The sequence below is a fragment of the Schistocerca americana genome, chromosome 2 (genome assembly GCF_021461395.2).
Source record: "Schistocerca americana isolate TAMUIC-IGC-003095 chromosome 2, iqSchAmer2.1, whole genome shotgun sequence".
Lineage (NCBI taxonomy): Eukaryota > Metazoa > Arthropoda > Insecta > Orthoptera > Acrididae > Schistocerca > Schistocerca americana.
Genome location: NC_060120.1, coordinates 538,339,291 through 538,355,327, shown reverse-complemented (window position 1 = coordinate 538,355,327; position 16,037 = coordinate 538,339,291). Strand labels below are relative to the sequence as shown.

Below are 16,037 nucleotides of genomic sequence, written 5' to 3'. Positions count from 1 at the left end.
GATCTATCTTTCCACTTTTGTTCCTGCCTATCTGTCCATTGTATTCTAGATCTTTCCATGTATCTTCCAAATTTTCTAATCTTCCTATTTCTACTAAACAACTTCCACACTTATGTCAATTATTACTTCAGTCTTTTTCCCTGTGCCTTGTGCCTGTCTTGATCCAAAGTTTATAAGAACTTTTTTCCCCACTATATAAGTATAACTTCCCCTTTTTGTTCATGATTTCCAACCTTGTGGTTTTTCTTGGAGGAGGAATGTTCAAAAATTTCAAACGCTATAGTTTCAAAGGTGTTTTCTACATTATGTATCTTCTGCCTTACTTTTGTCCAGTAAGTCCACAAAATGTTATCAATTACTGTATTTTCATGAGCAAACAAAGTCATAAGGCATGCATCAAAGTTTTTTCTTTTCCTTGGAAATATTTACATAACAGAAAATAACCAACTCAAACACTTCACCCCAGCCAACAACACATATTACAACATGGAAGATTGTACACACGTAGTAAATTTCAATGCATAAAATACCTTGGCCAGTATCTTTCAAGAATGTGAATTGATAGGTGCCAGTAGCATTGGAATGGAGAAAAAAAGCAAATGGCACTCATAATTTTGCACATGTATCTTGCATACTACAATTATTTCACTGCATTACACCATTTGTGGACAGAAAAACAAATGAGGAGCTCTTACTTAAGAAGAAGAAGAGCCTGAACTCTGTTTGTGTTGCAGGGCCCACTAACCTACCGACTTACGTTACAATACATGTCGTAAAATGTGTTTTTATTCTTTATAAAGCTCTGTGGTGATCATTCTAACACAGCGATAACACAGCTTGCATATAACACCACCAATGGCCCCAGGTTTATGCAGTCTAAGGATTTAGTAATGATGAGGTAAAGTACGTTTTGACAAAAGTGCGCAAGATAAATATTTTAATGTTATTTCTTCATACTTGTGGCTGAAATGCTGGAAATCACAAGAATATGAATAATGATTACCTCGGCCAAGTGCTATCAATAATCAGTGTTGCTCTGTTCATTAGATTTTACATTTAGATGTCTGTTTGGCTGAAAGTGTGAATGTGTGTACTTCTGCTGAAAAAGACCTAATGCTCAAAAGCAAGTGTGAATGCTATTTTCTGTTATGTGTTCCTAAGCTCCATGCATCAATCTGCTATCAATGAGTGGTTGCCGTACATATTATTCCATCCAGGAATTTACAATATTTTTGTAGACACTGCTTTCTAAGGAGTATTACTCATGTTATTTTGCTGTTAACTGCTAGCACTTTACATGTGTCAAACCCATGTTTCAAAGAATATTATCACTCTATTCATAAATCTGCAAATTTGTGCCCTTGCATCAGTTATAAACAAAACTTTTGAATGAAAAGGTTTCCAGTGGACTCTATAACAGAACTAAGAGCCTGGAGTGCAGCAGGTACTGAAGGGGTGGGGGGGGGGGGGGGTGGGGGGGGGGGGGGGTGGGGGGGGGGGGGGGGTGGGGGGGGGGGAGAGAATATGTCAATAAATATTGTTCAAAAAAACTGCAGTGTTTTTGTGTTGATTGATGCAAATTCAGTGCTGCATCAGAAAATGAACACCTGCATTCAGGTTACTAGAAGAAGTAACACATTAAAATATTTTATTGCGTTAAGACCAACATATATCTTTCCCCCACAGGATTACAGTTCTAAACAATTAACAGCTATATTTTTCACTGCATCTGTTGGTAACTCCCTCTTGTATAATGATGTCTACTACCAATCTAATGAAGACAAAATTACAAATGGTTACGAACAATTTTCCACCAACATCCAGAAATAAACAAAACTAAAGAAATTCTTTGTGAAAATATGTAATTCCTTCGAGGTTAATGAATTCTCTAGTCACAGCTTTTGGATTAACATACCTTTGGATCTATTTTGAAGCCTTGAGAGACAGGATCCTCTATTAAGATTTTTCCTCCTATTCCTTGAAAGCAATATATCAGTTCTTGGATCAAGACAGTTTCTGATACTGACATCTTATCTGAAATATTACAATTGAAAAATTAAAGCAACTTTTCAAAGAATGAAACTAAACAGCCTATAACTGAAAGAATTATGTGAAGATTCAAATATTTTTAGAAAAATAAAAACATGTTTCAGTGAACAACAAGTACAACAAAATTGATATATTCACATCATCAAACAAAACAATATAATAAATGTTAGTCCCTCTACACACACGATTGCTCACTTCAGACAAGATTTCTAATAGTTAAGATGATATATTAAGTTGTAGACAAGTAATAAGATTGACTACGAATTCCTAATATATAAGTTTCCACACTTCTCTGTACTTCGAGTAATAGACAATCTAATATTAAACAGTGGCAGGTCGAGGATGAACGAACAGTAGCAGTCCAGTTAAATTGCCTTGGGACACTGACATTCTGTGTGTGTGTGTTTTTTAGAAGGACTTAGTCCAAAAGCTTTAATAATTTAGCAGTCTTTTTCAACGGGCCTGTGACACAACACCTCCTCTATGTGGTGAGTAACAATCTAGTATTAAATACATAACACATTACAGTGTTGCCTATTCAATATTATTGTCACATCCTGTCAAGCACTGATAGAAAATTCAGTTAACAAAGCATGTATAGATATAGGGCAACCACTCATGAAAGCATTCTGAAGTTCCTGAACACTGATGGGAGCATCAGTGGGATTTTCTTCAGCAATAAATGGTTAGAAGCATATAACAAGACGACAACAAGAACTTTACAAATATGGACCACACAATGTACCATATGTTATTGAAATGGAAGCTACTATTAAGCAACCAAATTCTTGTTATTAAACTTGGTTATGAATGTAAGTTGGAATCCAAATGTTGAATTCTTAGCAAATAAAACAAGCACCTCATCTATCTGCAATGTGAATATTATACAATAGTATATTGTGAGGAATCTCCAACAGCATATCTTACACACTTATGCTACAGGAAAGAAGTGTTGTGTGTTACACACATGTACATTGCACTGCCAAGAGAATGTTATCAGTTGCTTATGGAACACCAAATGATGTCCATTCGCTACAAATTTATAAAATTATAATCTTACACTGCAGACTGAAAATGTTTGAGGAAAAGCTTTTTGCTCGCATATGGGGGTGGGTGGAACTGTATTTTCTGTCACTTCTTAGCAGAGAACGTAGTAGTAGTAGTAGTAGTAGTAGTAACAATAATAATAATTAGCAAACACTTCCCAATGTTCTGCAAAATTATATTTATTTAGTCATGACTCTCAGAAATGGTCTAGGGAGCCAAAAACTGGTTCATGGCCACAGAAATATAATTTTGCAGAATATTAGGATGTGTTTCCTACTAAATATTAAATGGAGAACCTTATCCTTCTTTCACCAGTTGGAAATATGTGAACACAGCTCTCGATATAAGAGATGAAAACTTAGTGATTCTTGCCATGGCCACAGCAACATGCGTTTGGATGTCTGTGTGGTTGTGTGTGTGAATGTGTGTACTATTACTGAGCAAAAAGCTAGTGCTCAAAAGCTAGTATGAATGCGGTTTTCTGTTGTGTGTTACTGAGTTCCAGGCATTGATCTGCTCTAGGTGCAAGGTTGCCTTTCCCTTGTTTGACATATTATTACACTTACATTTTTTGACACTTACTATGATTTTGAACTAATCAAATCGCTATTTCTGTAGCAGTAAACATAATCGCAAGTAGAATAATCGCCAAAATCAAATAATTTAGTACAAAGAAACTGAACTATAATTTCAGCACAAACATTTTTCTTTATCCTCTACAAATCAAATTGTACAATTATCTTCATTTTCATGAATATCATTTTGGGTACAAATGCATAAAGTTGAACGCTCTTATCCTGGCCTAATGGAGATTTAGGCTCCAACTCAGGTATCGCTAAGGAGACTCCACTATCACTGACGTACAAGACTGACAGTGCTAGGCAGCACTCACAAGGCACCGCAGCCAGCACTAGGAGACATTTGCAGTGAGTACAGTGGTGCCCTCAATTACGGAGCATGGCCAATATTAAGGGGCCAGCATCGGCCATTCCACTTCCTTCAAACTGTGTAGCAGTTTGTGACATCACTTGCCTGTTCGTCGAACCTGCAATGGCCACTGGACTTGGATTCTAGCTGGATTGCAACTTTGGTAGACTTTGTTATTTGCGTACAATAATTTGGCTTTAGATGTCTGGACTTTCTGGTTAACATACTGTTCTGTTTAGGGTGCTAGTGGACTTTTGCCTCAGCATGAACAGTACTTACTGTACTCTGACTGTGTTTGTGAATAAAACAGAGTATTCACCTATTCAATGTCGAAAACATCAGTGCTGATGGAGACTGCAGTTAGAGCATCAACTGGATTTAAACTCTGCTCTATGTCTGCAACAGCGGACTTAGAAATCTTGAAGTTGTGGCATCTGCAATGGCAGCAACAGACTGAGCAACACACACAAGACCACTCCCTACAACAATCTACTAACACAGCAGGCCACCCCTCCAGTGCAGCAACCTCCAAACCTGACCAAGAAGAAGACTGGCACAGATTCCATCAAAGATATCTCCTCCACTCTCAGGTTGTTATTCAGTGCAGTTGTTTCCAGCTAATAATCTCAAGTAGCTCTTTATCCTTAATATATTGTATCCTCTTCTAGAATCTAAGATATATTATCTTTTACAGTAATTTGTAATAGGTTGTCTTCCTATTATGAGAAAAAGTGTCCTCTGGTTGCTGTTATGCTCTAATTTTGCAGCGTCACAAGCAATTCTGTCAAACTTACGTGGCTTGGGTGGCAGATTTGAAAGATCTCTCTCGAAAGTATCGCTTTATTTGTGACAATCGACTGTAAACAGCTGTATTCAGAATCTTTAGCATGTGAAATCGTAATTCATTATGCTCCAGACAAGGAAGTAGCACTGCAAGCCTTCAAGTTGGACGTCATCCTAAATGAAGTTCTTTCAATCTTTAATGCTTATGAAATTTCCATGTTTGTACACCATTCCCTCAATGAACAGTATGTGTCTTCTATGTCTTAACTTTCCCAATCCTGTAAAACTGATTGTATGTCGACAGATAGGCCTTCAGACAGTGATCCCTCAGAATGTTTGTCAAACGGATCGTAGTATAGCATATTTTTCTATTGGCAGAAAAATTTTAAGCATGCTGACCACATGACGTGTGATAAAGTAATGAGAATTTTTCTTTTCTTCTTAAAGAATCTTTATTTATCAACATCAACTTTGTCCCCTTCGAAGTTATCCCCTTCAGATACAATATACTTGTGCCAGCACTTTTTCCAATCCTGGAAGCACTTCTGGAAGTCACTTTTTGTTATGGTGTTCAGCTCCTTCTGCGAATCTGTTTTTATCTCATCAACGGTGGCAAAAAAATACCCTTTCATGTTTCTCCTCAGCCTCAGGAATGGAAAGAAGTCACAGGAGGCCATGACCGGTAAATGCTGTGGTTGGTGCAATGTAACGCTTTATTTTTTCCGAAAAAATCACAAACAAGCACTGAGATGTGAGCGTGAGCATTATTTTGATGCAATTTCTACAAGTGGTTTCGCTACAATTCTGGTTATTTTCTTTGGATTTGCTTCACAAAAACAGCACATAATTCCAGGTAGTATTCCTCATTGACCATTCAACCATAAGACAGGAACTCGTGATGCGTTATCCCATTTTATTCAAAGAAAACAGTGAGAAGAACCTTCACAGGTGATCGAATTTGTTGAATATTTTTTGGTCTTGGCTCTTCAGGCAGTTTCCAATAGAACAGTTGGACCTTGCTGTCGATGTCAAATCTGTTATAACCTTTTTTTTTAGAAGTTTGTGGTCATTGTTGATTTCGTTCAGCAATTTTTGAGTGATGTCTACACAATAGAGTTTTGGGTCAAAATTCAAAAATTTTGGAATAAACCTTGCAGCTGCACGTTTCAAGCCCAAAACATCCGAAAAAATTGCTTGGCATTAGACAAAGACATGCTGATATCAGCAACTTCTCTGCGATTTGCTGGAACTATTTTCCTTACTTCTTCCACATCATCATCAGGAATTGATGCGCTGGGGTGTCCAGGGCAGTCGTTGTCAACCATGTCTCAACCTCTTTGAAACATTTATGTCACCCATTAACTCTCTTACTCACAGAAGATTCGTCAAAGGACACAGTCATTCCATGTATTCCAATTTTCAAGCAAAATATAATGCAGACTCTCTGATCCATCTTCTTCGAAAGAAAAATTCAGTGAGCACTCAAAGCCACATGCAACCTTTCCAACCACCAACAATAAACTTAATATTCAAAATAGATGAAGATGCAATCACTCATCAGGGACAAGTGTACTAACAAGACAAAACAAAATTAAAAATTAAGATATATAAATCCCACAATATTAAAATATTCCCATTGCTTTTATGATCACACATCTTATAGTGCAGTGCCATTAAATAGTATATAAAATAATGAGTGGCAATACAGTTCCCAGAGAGGTAGGTCTACAAAAGATGTAATTAACCAACCTGTAAAACATGTTCATTCATCAATATGAATGTATATTGTATGCTGTTGGAATAATGGCGGGTATTTATGGACCCTTCAACAACCAATTTGTAGAGGCCTTCACTTTTATCCCATTTGTAAGAGGCTGAATGTCACCAGTTACTACAATGTTGTCTGAAGCACATTGTCACTTGATGTCACTGCTTCTAAAAGAATTACAAAGAAATGATCCTAGCACACTGTTTGTGGGCCAGTATCCTGAAATGAACATGCTTGTGATAGAAGATTGAGTTGGAGAAGGCAAGAGCAATATCAGCAATACAATACCTAACTAAAAAAGAAGTAAAAATTCTCCGAGTGGGGAAGTCACAAGCCAAAGAATTGCACAGTGATTCTGAGGAGAGGTCTGAAGATTACGAGACAAGGATGGAGAAATGTGTTGTAGAAATTATCAGAATGCAAGTAGATACACTTGAAAACAAACGAGGAATGTGTACACAAAATATTGGAGAATGCGGATAGGATTCAGGTCATTGGCAAGAAACTGAAAAACAGCCAAAAATGCAGTCACAGCTGAAATGTATAACAAACAGCCAAAAATGCAGTCACAGCTGAAATGTATAACAAACGGAACAACTACTCTACTGTTACCAGTCACTGTTTATTTATCTCCAAGATGCGTTCCAAAGGTTTAAACCTCCATCATCAGGCGGATTTACAATTGTACATGACATACGTGTGTGTTGTGTTACAATTTTGGGGAACTTGTGACACTATGTTCAGTGGTCACAGGTTCCTTTCACTGCCGTAGCACATCAAATGTAAACTGTCATATTTTGTAAACAAAAAATCTTTGTTTACAAACTATTACAGTTTATGTGTGATGGAGATAAAGAAACACTGACTGGTAACAGTAAACTTGTTTCATTTGATATCAGTAAAAGTCACGGTAAAGCCTAGTCTAAAATATTTGCATTTAAAATGAAATGGACAATACAAAATGAAATGTCAGTGAACTTAAACCCAAGCGAAAGAAAAAGGCGTCCCAACACTCCAAAGTCTGTGACTTCACAATACCAAGTCTCTGATCTCAACTGAATCAGTTGAGGTTTTAAGCAGGCAATAACACAAATGGAGGAAATATTGCAAGAACTACCATTTGTACAGAAGTAGGACAACTTGTGCCAACAAACATTCTGGAAGACAATATCTCAGGCCAGGAGGTATGAAGCAAACCCAATGGTTTTCATAAAATATTTCCAGTGTGTACTGCCACAAAACTGGAGAGAAAATAAAAGATCAGATTTGTCAGAGATTATACGCAACAAGATTCCACTTTATGGGCAACAGGAGCTGACACATGTCAAACTAATTTGAGCATGCATTCCTATCGAAATATACACTCCTGGAAATTGAAATAAGAACACCGTGAATTCATTGTCCCTGGAAGGGGAAACTTTATTGACACATTCCTGGGGTCGGATACATCACATGATCACACTGACAGAACCACAGGCACATAGACACAGGCAACAGAGCATGCACAATGTCGGCACTAGCACAGTGTATATCTACCTTTCGCAGCAATGCAGGCTGCTATTCTCCCATGGAGACGATCGTAGAGATGCTGGATGTAGTCCTGTGGAACGGCTTGCCATGCCATTTCCACCTGGCGCCTCAGTTGGACCAGCGTTCGTGCTGGACGTGCAGACCACGTGAGACGACGCTTCATCCAGTCCCAAACATGCTCAATGGGGGACAGATCCGGAGATCTTGCTGGCCAGGGTAGTTGACTTACACCTTCTAGAGCACGTTGGGTGGCACGGGATACATGCGGACGTGCATTGTCCTGTTGGAACAGCAAGTTCCCTTGCCGGTCTAGGAATGGTAGAACGATGGGTTCGATGACGGTTTGGATGTACCGTGCACTATTCAGTGTCCCCTCGACGATCACCAGTGGTGTACGGCCAGTGTAGGAGATCGCTCCCCACACCATGATGCCGGGTGTTGGCCCTGTGTGCCTCGGTCGTATGCAGTCCTGTTTGTGGCGCTCACCTGCATGGCGCCAAACACGCATACGACCATCATTGGCACCAAGGCAGAAGCGACTCTCATCGCTGAAGAAGACACGTCTCCATTCGTCCCTCCATTCACGCCTGTCGCGACACCACTGGAGGCAGGCTGCACGATGTTGGGGCGTGAGCGGAAGACGGCCTAACGGTGTGCGGGACCGTAGCCCAGCTTCATGGAGACGGTTGCGAATGGTCCTCGCCGATACCCCAGGAGCAACAGTGTCCCTAATTTGCTGGGAAGTGGCAGTGCGGTCCCCTACGGCACTGCGTAGGATCCTACGGTCTTGGCGTGCATCCGTGCGTCGCTGCGGTCCGGTCCCAGGTCGACGGGCACGTGCACCTTCCGCCGACCACTGGCGACAACATCGATGTACTGTGGAGACCTCACGCCCCAAGTGTTGAGCAATTCGGCGGAACGTCCACCCGGCCTCCCGCATGCCCACTATACGCCCTCGCTCAAAGTCCGTCAACTGCACATACGGTTCACGTCCACGCTGTCGCGGCATGCTACCAGTGTTAAAGACTGCGATGGAGCTCCGTATGCCACGGCAAACTGGCTGACACTGACGGCGGCGGTGCACAAATGCTGCGCAGCTAGCGCCATTCGACGGCCAACACCGCGGTTCCTGGTGTGTCCGCTGTGCCGTGCGTGTGATCATTGCTTGTACAACCCTCTCGCAGTGTCAGGAGCAAGTATGGTGCGTCTGACACACTGGTGTCAATGTGTTCTTTTTTCCATTTCCAGGAGTGTAGATCATACGACATGCATGAGAAAATGCAAAAAAGTTTTCAAATCAAAACCATACAACAGGGAAGGCATGCTTTGTAGATATATTGAAAGGTAACGTCCAGGCAGATTAAAACTGTGCTGGACCAAGACTCGAACTCGGGACCTTTGCCTTTCGCGGGCAAGTGCTCTACCAACTGAGCTACCCAAGCACGACGCGCGCCCCGTCCTCACAGCTTTACTTCTGCCAGTACCTCATCTCCTACCTTCCAAACTTCACAGAAGCTCTCCTGCATACCTTGCAGAACTAGCACTCCTGAAGAAAAGGATATTGCGGAGACATGGCTTAGCCGCAGCCTGGGGATGTTTCCAGAAAGATATTTCCACTCTGCAGCGGAGTGTGCGCTAATATGAAACTTCCTGGCTGATTAAAACTGTGTTCCGGACTGAGACTCGAACTTGAGACCTTTGCCTTTCGCGGGCAAGTGCTCTATCAACTGAGCTACCCAAGCACGACTCACGACCTGTCCTCACAGATTTAATTCCGCCAGCACCTTGTCTCCTACTTTCAAAACTTCACAGATGCTCTCCTGCATGCAGGATACAGATACAAGAATCTCAAACAAATTATTGCATTTTCAACTGGGATGATGGTCTCTATATCTTGAATAGTGCAGTTTAGAGGTTGTTTACATTAGAGGAGGGCAGAATATAGTTAACAGATGCACTGAAAAGTTCACCAGAAATATCTATCACAGACAAGCAAATGCTGACATTGGATTTTGTTGATGAGGGATGGAAAATACCATATATATATTTTGGATGTGTGCAAAAAAGTCAGTCAGGTGAAAGATGCATGTACTGATTGGTTTCGGGTGAAGCATCAGCTAAACTATGAGTTGAACAGCAAGCTCAATGTGCATCACTTTATAAGACAAAGCTTGAAACAATTGAATAACTAGCATGCACACCTCAGCATATTGAGAATAAATATATGTTCGAAAACTGGTACTTCCATAACATGTGGAGAAGTACCGATACAGAACGTCTTAAAAGCTTGTTTACAATGCTAGAACATGAAGGCAAGTTATAAATGCAAGAATGTATGTCTACAACCTATTTTATGGGCTACTCACTACACAAATTAATGTAATAGAAAACAAGGATCAAAACAGATGGATGAAACCTTTTCTAAAACGTAACTGTGCTTAACTACCACTCAAAGAAAGGGAAAGAATAGCTGTCACCACTCTAACAAAACAAGTGCAGGAAGAGACGTATTTAGAGGGAAAAATGTCACGCAACTACAATAATGATGTAATAGTTGGAGATCAAATTATTTTACACACTCAAAGAAAGTCAAATAAGCTTCTATGAAGATGGGAAATGTACACAAGACTGTATAGGATTACTTGTGGACCGCATGCTTGAGAATTTTTGCTATGTTATGGGTCATTCCGTGTCAAACGTCCCAGCTCCATCTTCAATTTTGATTATATTTGTACAATATGTACACGAGGGCCCAGCATAAACTTATGCAAAGTTTCAGGTTCACCTGTAACTTGGTTGACGTGCTGCAGCCCCTTTTGTGAAGACCACTTTTACAAAGACCAGAAATCTTCAAGTTTGGCATTCCACTGTTCCTAATGTAAAAGAGCTAGACTCTTGCTTCTGGGTATAGTGGTACAACTTTTTGTGCTCTACACACAAATGATGGAAGCAGAGTTCAGAAAGCAATGCATTTGGCATAATCTCAGTTCAAAGTGGGCAAACAAATCATGTCGCGTGCAATGCGTCCCATACTTTAACGAGGCATAAGTAGCGGAGAAAGAGCACTATGGATCTGGTCTTTTGCCAATTACTGTCTGAGTGTTTAGTATATCACAAATTTGGGTCTGGCTTATGTGTATATTTACTGTGCTACTATCCTGTAAATTTGCTAAAAAACATGAATGCATCAAAATATACCCATGTTCAAAGCCATGGGTCTCAAAGTGGTCACCTACCACATTACATTCATTAACACCATTCAACATTTCATTCTATTAGAAAAACTTATTTTCATTTTGGTGTCTCTTTGGGTAAGGTGCAAAAATTGCACTTAAACTTTTGAATTTTTTTGTAATTCAAGAAAAATCCTTTCATTGGTCCATCTGGTAGCCCCATCGCCAAGGGGCCACACCTCATAGCCATGCAAGGTCAGCCACAGCTTTTTTTTTTTTTTTTTTTTTTTTTTTTTTTTTTTTTTTTTTTTTTTTTTTTTACTTCAGGTTCCCAGCCTGAATGTGGGTATCTAGCAGATTCCCAGGCTTCGTTTGGGTCTCTTTGTGGTTTCCAAGCCATAATGCAGAATTCTTTAGCTGTTAGATGCTTTAAATTTGTTGCAGATGTCCAAAACTATTGCTTCTGGCAAACTGTATTGCCACCCCATCATTGAAGCAGCTGGAACTGGTATGACTGCAATTATCTGTTGTTGTGGAATCCAGCACATGTCTCTTTTAGCTAGCCAGTGAAATGATTGAGCAGCTCTACGAGGATGCATGAAATTAATCAAGGTGTTTTTTCCGTCACGTGAATGTTCACAGATATTTCCTATCCACCATTTTCCATCATAAACGCAAGCGACATACTGGCCAGGCTGTAGTTCAGTAATGGCAACATGTTTAGTAGCAGCTTTAGCATATCAGTTAACATTTGCTATAAAGGACATTGTATCATTTGATACTCTATGATCTAAAGTCGCTTTTCATCAATTGGCACAAAATGGTGATGATTTCTTGTACTAAAGACAGTATCCATCCTCAAAACATTTTTCTTGATCAATTTTTGCTTCTTCAATAATTTATTTTGTAATATAGATAAATTCAGTGCCATGCCTCTTTTTTTTATCAGTTGGTGTTAAGATTTGGTTGTCATATGGATTCTGAAGGACAGCTCTTGCTGCTAAACGCTTAACTGTGCCCCCAATTCTGTCACATCGTGATTTCCCATGGCTCGTTCTGAAAAAATTCCATTATGCAGTAATGCCAAAATCTTTACGATGGCAAAGATTTAGGAAGCTCTTAAAATTTTTGTACTGTGCAGCAGAACCGTCACTAAAATAATGAATATGCTTAATTTCTTTAAAAATGCACTTTAGGGATTTGATGAAGTATGTTTAAAACATGTGCACTGCAGCTGTGTCATGTCGAAGGCTATCACTGATTATGCAGTAGCTGACACTTTTTAGGTCTTCATTATCTTTGTAATAAATGACAAATGGATGTATTGTAGCTTGACTAGTTTCCCAATGGAATCCTTGAACTGCGTTTTGGACAATAAAGGGGTAATTTTCAGCAAAATCCATTAATATAATCAACTCTCCTGGCTTGAGACCTTCTTTAGTGAACTGCAATTGCTTGCTCTAGTGCTTTGCAATCTAGTGGTGAGTAGAAAGGGCCAAAAGTTTTGTAACTAATAGTTCTATGAATTCGTCAACTTTCATTTCTCTAGTTTGAAGTGCATCTCTGCCAGTATTAGTCCACTGTTTGAACTGAATTGTATCCTCGGGATCAATATCTGCAAAAGCGCTTTCCAAATATTTCTTTAGAGCTTCTGTTCCTGAATATACTTCACAGCGATGAATCATGCAATCCTTCATTTCCAAATTACAGATAATTTTTCTCATTAATATTTTGAAATACATTAACTTGATCTTGTTTTTCCATTTTAGCAACAACTTGATATGCTTCAGGCACTAATATCAAATTGTTGAGTCCTAAATAAAGAAAAGAAATAAAATTAATAAGCAATTATCTTAACAAAAATTATGTAGCAGTCTCTAGTACAGTTAAATGGTTAAATTTAGCAAGGAATCTGTCACAAACAGGTTTAAAATCACCAAATAAATACCAAAATGAATATTTAAACACTGCAGACATAATCAACAAAACTTCAAATTGAAGCCGCAATTTTTTCGCCTTACCCAAAGTGACACCAAAATGAAAATAAGTTTTTCAGTAGATTGAAATGTGCTCTGTTGAAAGGTGTTAATGAATGTAATGTGGTAGGTGTCCATCTTGAGACACATGATTTTGAACACAGGTATATTTTGATACATTCATGTTTTTTAGCAAATTTACAGAATAGTAGCACAGTAAATAAACACACAAGCCAGGCCCAAATTTGTGATATACTAAACACTCAGACAGACAGTAATTGGCAAAAGACCAGGTCCATAGCGCACTTTCTCCACTACTTATGCCTCGTTAAAGTATGGGACGCATTGCTCGTGACATGATTTGTTGCCCACTTTGAACTGAGATTATGCCAAATGCATTGCTTTCTGAACTCTGCTTCCATCATTTGTGTGTAGAGCACAAAAAGTTGTACCACTATACCCAGAAGCAAGAGTCTAGCTCTTTCACATTAGAAACAGTGGAATGCCAAACTTGAATATTTTTTCACGACTTTTTGGTCTTGGTAAAAGTGGTCTTCACAGAAGTGGTTCTAGCATCTCAACCAAGTTACGGGTGAGCCTGAAACTGTGCATAAGTTCATGTAGGGGCCTAAGGTACATCATGTACAAAATTCATCAAAACTGAAGATGGTTGAACTGGAAGCCCTAGGACACTTCATGTGGAAAGGCCCTTATCCAACTTTAGGATGTATTGAGGAACTTATCCAGATCTGAAATGTTCTTACGGCAAACAAAAACAGTGGGTAAACAATGTTATTCTCGCATATATTATAAATTGTTGATGATCATTTCTTGAAATGTGTTACTATTGTGCGACAGACTTATTAATATATCTGAACAGACAGTCGGCTATGATTACATAGTTAACATGTCTGACTGGGATTTTAGTTCAGGGGTTGGTTAGGCAAAATATGTGTTGCGTTTAGGAGAACAAATGAGAGAGCTTTTAGTTGTTTATGCATAGTACTACTGTCTGTCTTGGAAGGGTTTAGCAAATACTTGTAACAATCCAATGGTTGCTTTTATCAATGACTGAGATAGACTGGAAGTAGGCTTATTTTCTGTCTGCCGATCACTGTTTATTTCAAAATGAGCAGTTTCAAGCAATATTCTCATTTACTGATCATAAGTCATAGCTACAGAGTAACCTGTTCTAATGGAACTGTCAGTTCATAGCCAAATGACTGAAATCTTTTCTAAAATGTGCAACTTTCTCCTCCAAATGCCAAAATATTTGCTGCCTCCCCTAGGTAGGGACGAATGACCATCACAATAAAATAAGGAAAATCAGAACTTGTACAACCTTCCACACATACGTTCTGCTTTAATTGGACTCCACAGTATTTGCCAATTTTCACAATCAGAGGTTGCCCTGAAGACTATAAAGATGATACTTAGTTATAACAGCGATATTCTGATCTGAATAATCCTCAGCTTATTTGTTTGTCATCATTCAGTAACTGCGTCTGAACACTTCTTCTATATGCAACAAGTACTTCTTCACTGCATACAATTATGATCAGGGGCGAATATATGGCACTGAGAAAAAGAGCTTCCACCATGACATCATAAGCTCCTATAGCCTTGGATTTTTGCAGTCAAATATTATTTAGAGAGATTTAATACACGTAATTTTGTGAAGAATGAAGTTACTATGTTCTGACAATTTGAAAAAAGACTGCACTCATCATAGCTATAGTGTTTCTACCCTTCAGATAGTATGCATTAACAGTTTTAAATCTCCCCACTATGTTTCATTATCAGATTTGTTTGTCTGCCTGTAAAGGAGGGATGACATGATAAGGTTTGGAAAATTAATACAGACTTAAGCAATCAATACATAACCATTAGGAGACTTAAGGACCCAACACTGCTTATGAGCAAATATATACTTACAGGGGTTTCTGGACGGTGGTGGTACAGGCATTACTACTGGACACCCATTTAGGTGAGCAATGGTTCCTTGTGGCAAGTCATGAGCATATGAAATGGCTCTGGATGAATGGTAAGCATCTACGGAATAACATTTGTTTAGTGCACTTAGTAAGCAAAACATTTACAGAAATTTCACATACAACAAACAACAGGAATACCATTGGGGAAAAAAAGTTTTGCACCACTCTCAAGACCTGTTTAACTTTTTCATTTGAGAACATTTTTCTAATTTTTTTTACCATGAGAAATTACTATCTAGGCCACACGAAAAAGTTACTAAAGTTAGAATGCATTCTCAGTGCAGTTTACAGGTGTGATCTGTGTGTCTACTCATGAACATGACAATACGGCTTTTGCACACTGTACATTCTATCAAAGGCCTCAAAGCATTATTTCAAGATTGTGCCATGTATGCGTTGTCACTCTACAGTAAGGCAGATTGTCAGCACCAGAAGCTGGCTACCAAACTGGAATGCAAGATGATAAATCAGTCTAATATTCAACTGCTACTGTGAGACACAAAACAATGAAAATCTGTCTCGAAATGGTCAACCATGCCAGTAACACTAGACGATGACCACTATTTACAAACCGTGGCCCATAAGCACTCTCCGGAGAATGGAACAGAACTGCATGCTGCTGTTTTTGGAGGCAACTAGGAGGGTTGTGATGACACAAGAGTGTACACAACCATCCCACACAATCAATTTAGACTTGAGGCATCCATTATCAAACAACACCAGAAACAATCTATCCACATTGTGTATTACGCATACACAAGTTGAAAAAAAAGCAAGCGAACACCGAAAA

General features: G+C 39.1%; 1 protein-coding gene across 5 annotated transcripts in view; it reads right to left on the bottom strand.

Annotated features, from left to right (window-relative positions):
• LOC124592534 (gamma-tubulin complex component 3-like) overlaps window positions 1–16,037 on the bottom strand; it is a 293,359-nt gene that overhangs the window by 210,589 nt on the left and 66,733 nt on the right. For 4 of the 5 annotated variants that reach the window (XR_006977520.1, XM_047131845.1, XM_047131844.1 and 1 more), the window contains exons 5-6: window positions 15,189–15,305; window positions 1,916–2,034 (exon numbers count right to left, since the gene is read on the bottom strand). Coding sequence is in view for 4 of the 5 variants with exons in the window: in XM_047131845.1 (XP_046987801.1) it covers window positions 1,916–2,034; window positions 15,189–15,305 (236 nt within the window). In the remaining variant the exon portion in view is untranslated. The remainder of the gene's footprint in view (window positions 1–1,915; window positions 2,035–15,188; window positions 15,306–16,037) is intronic. The other variant, XM_047131848.1, reaches the window with a different exon arrangement.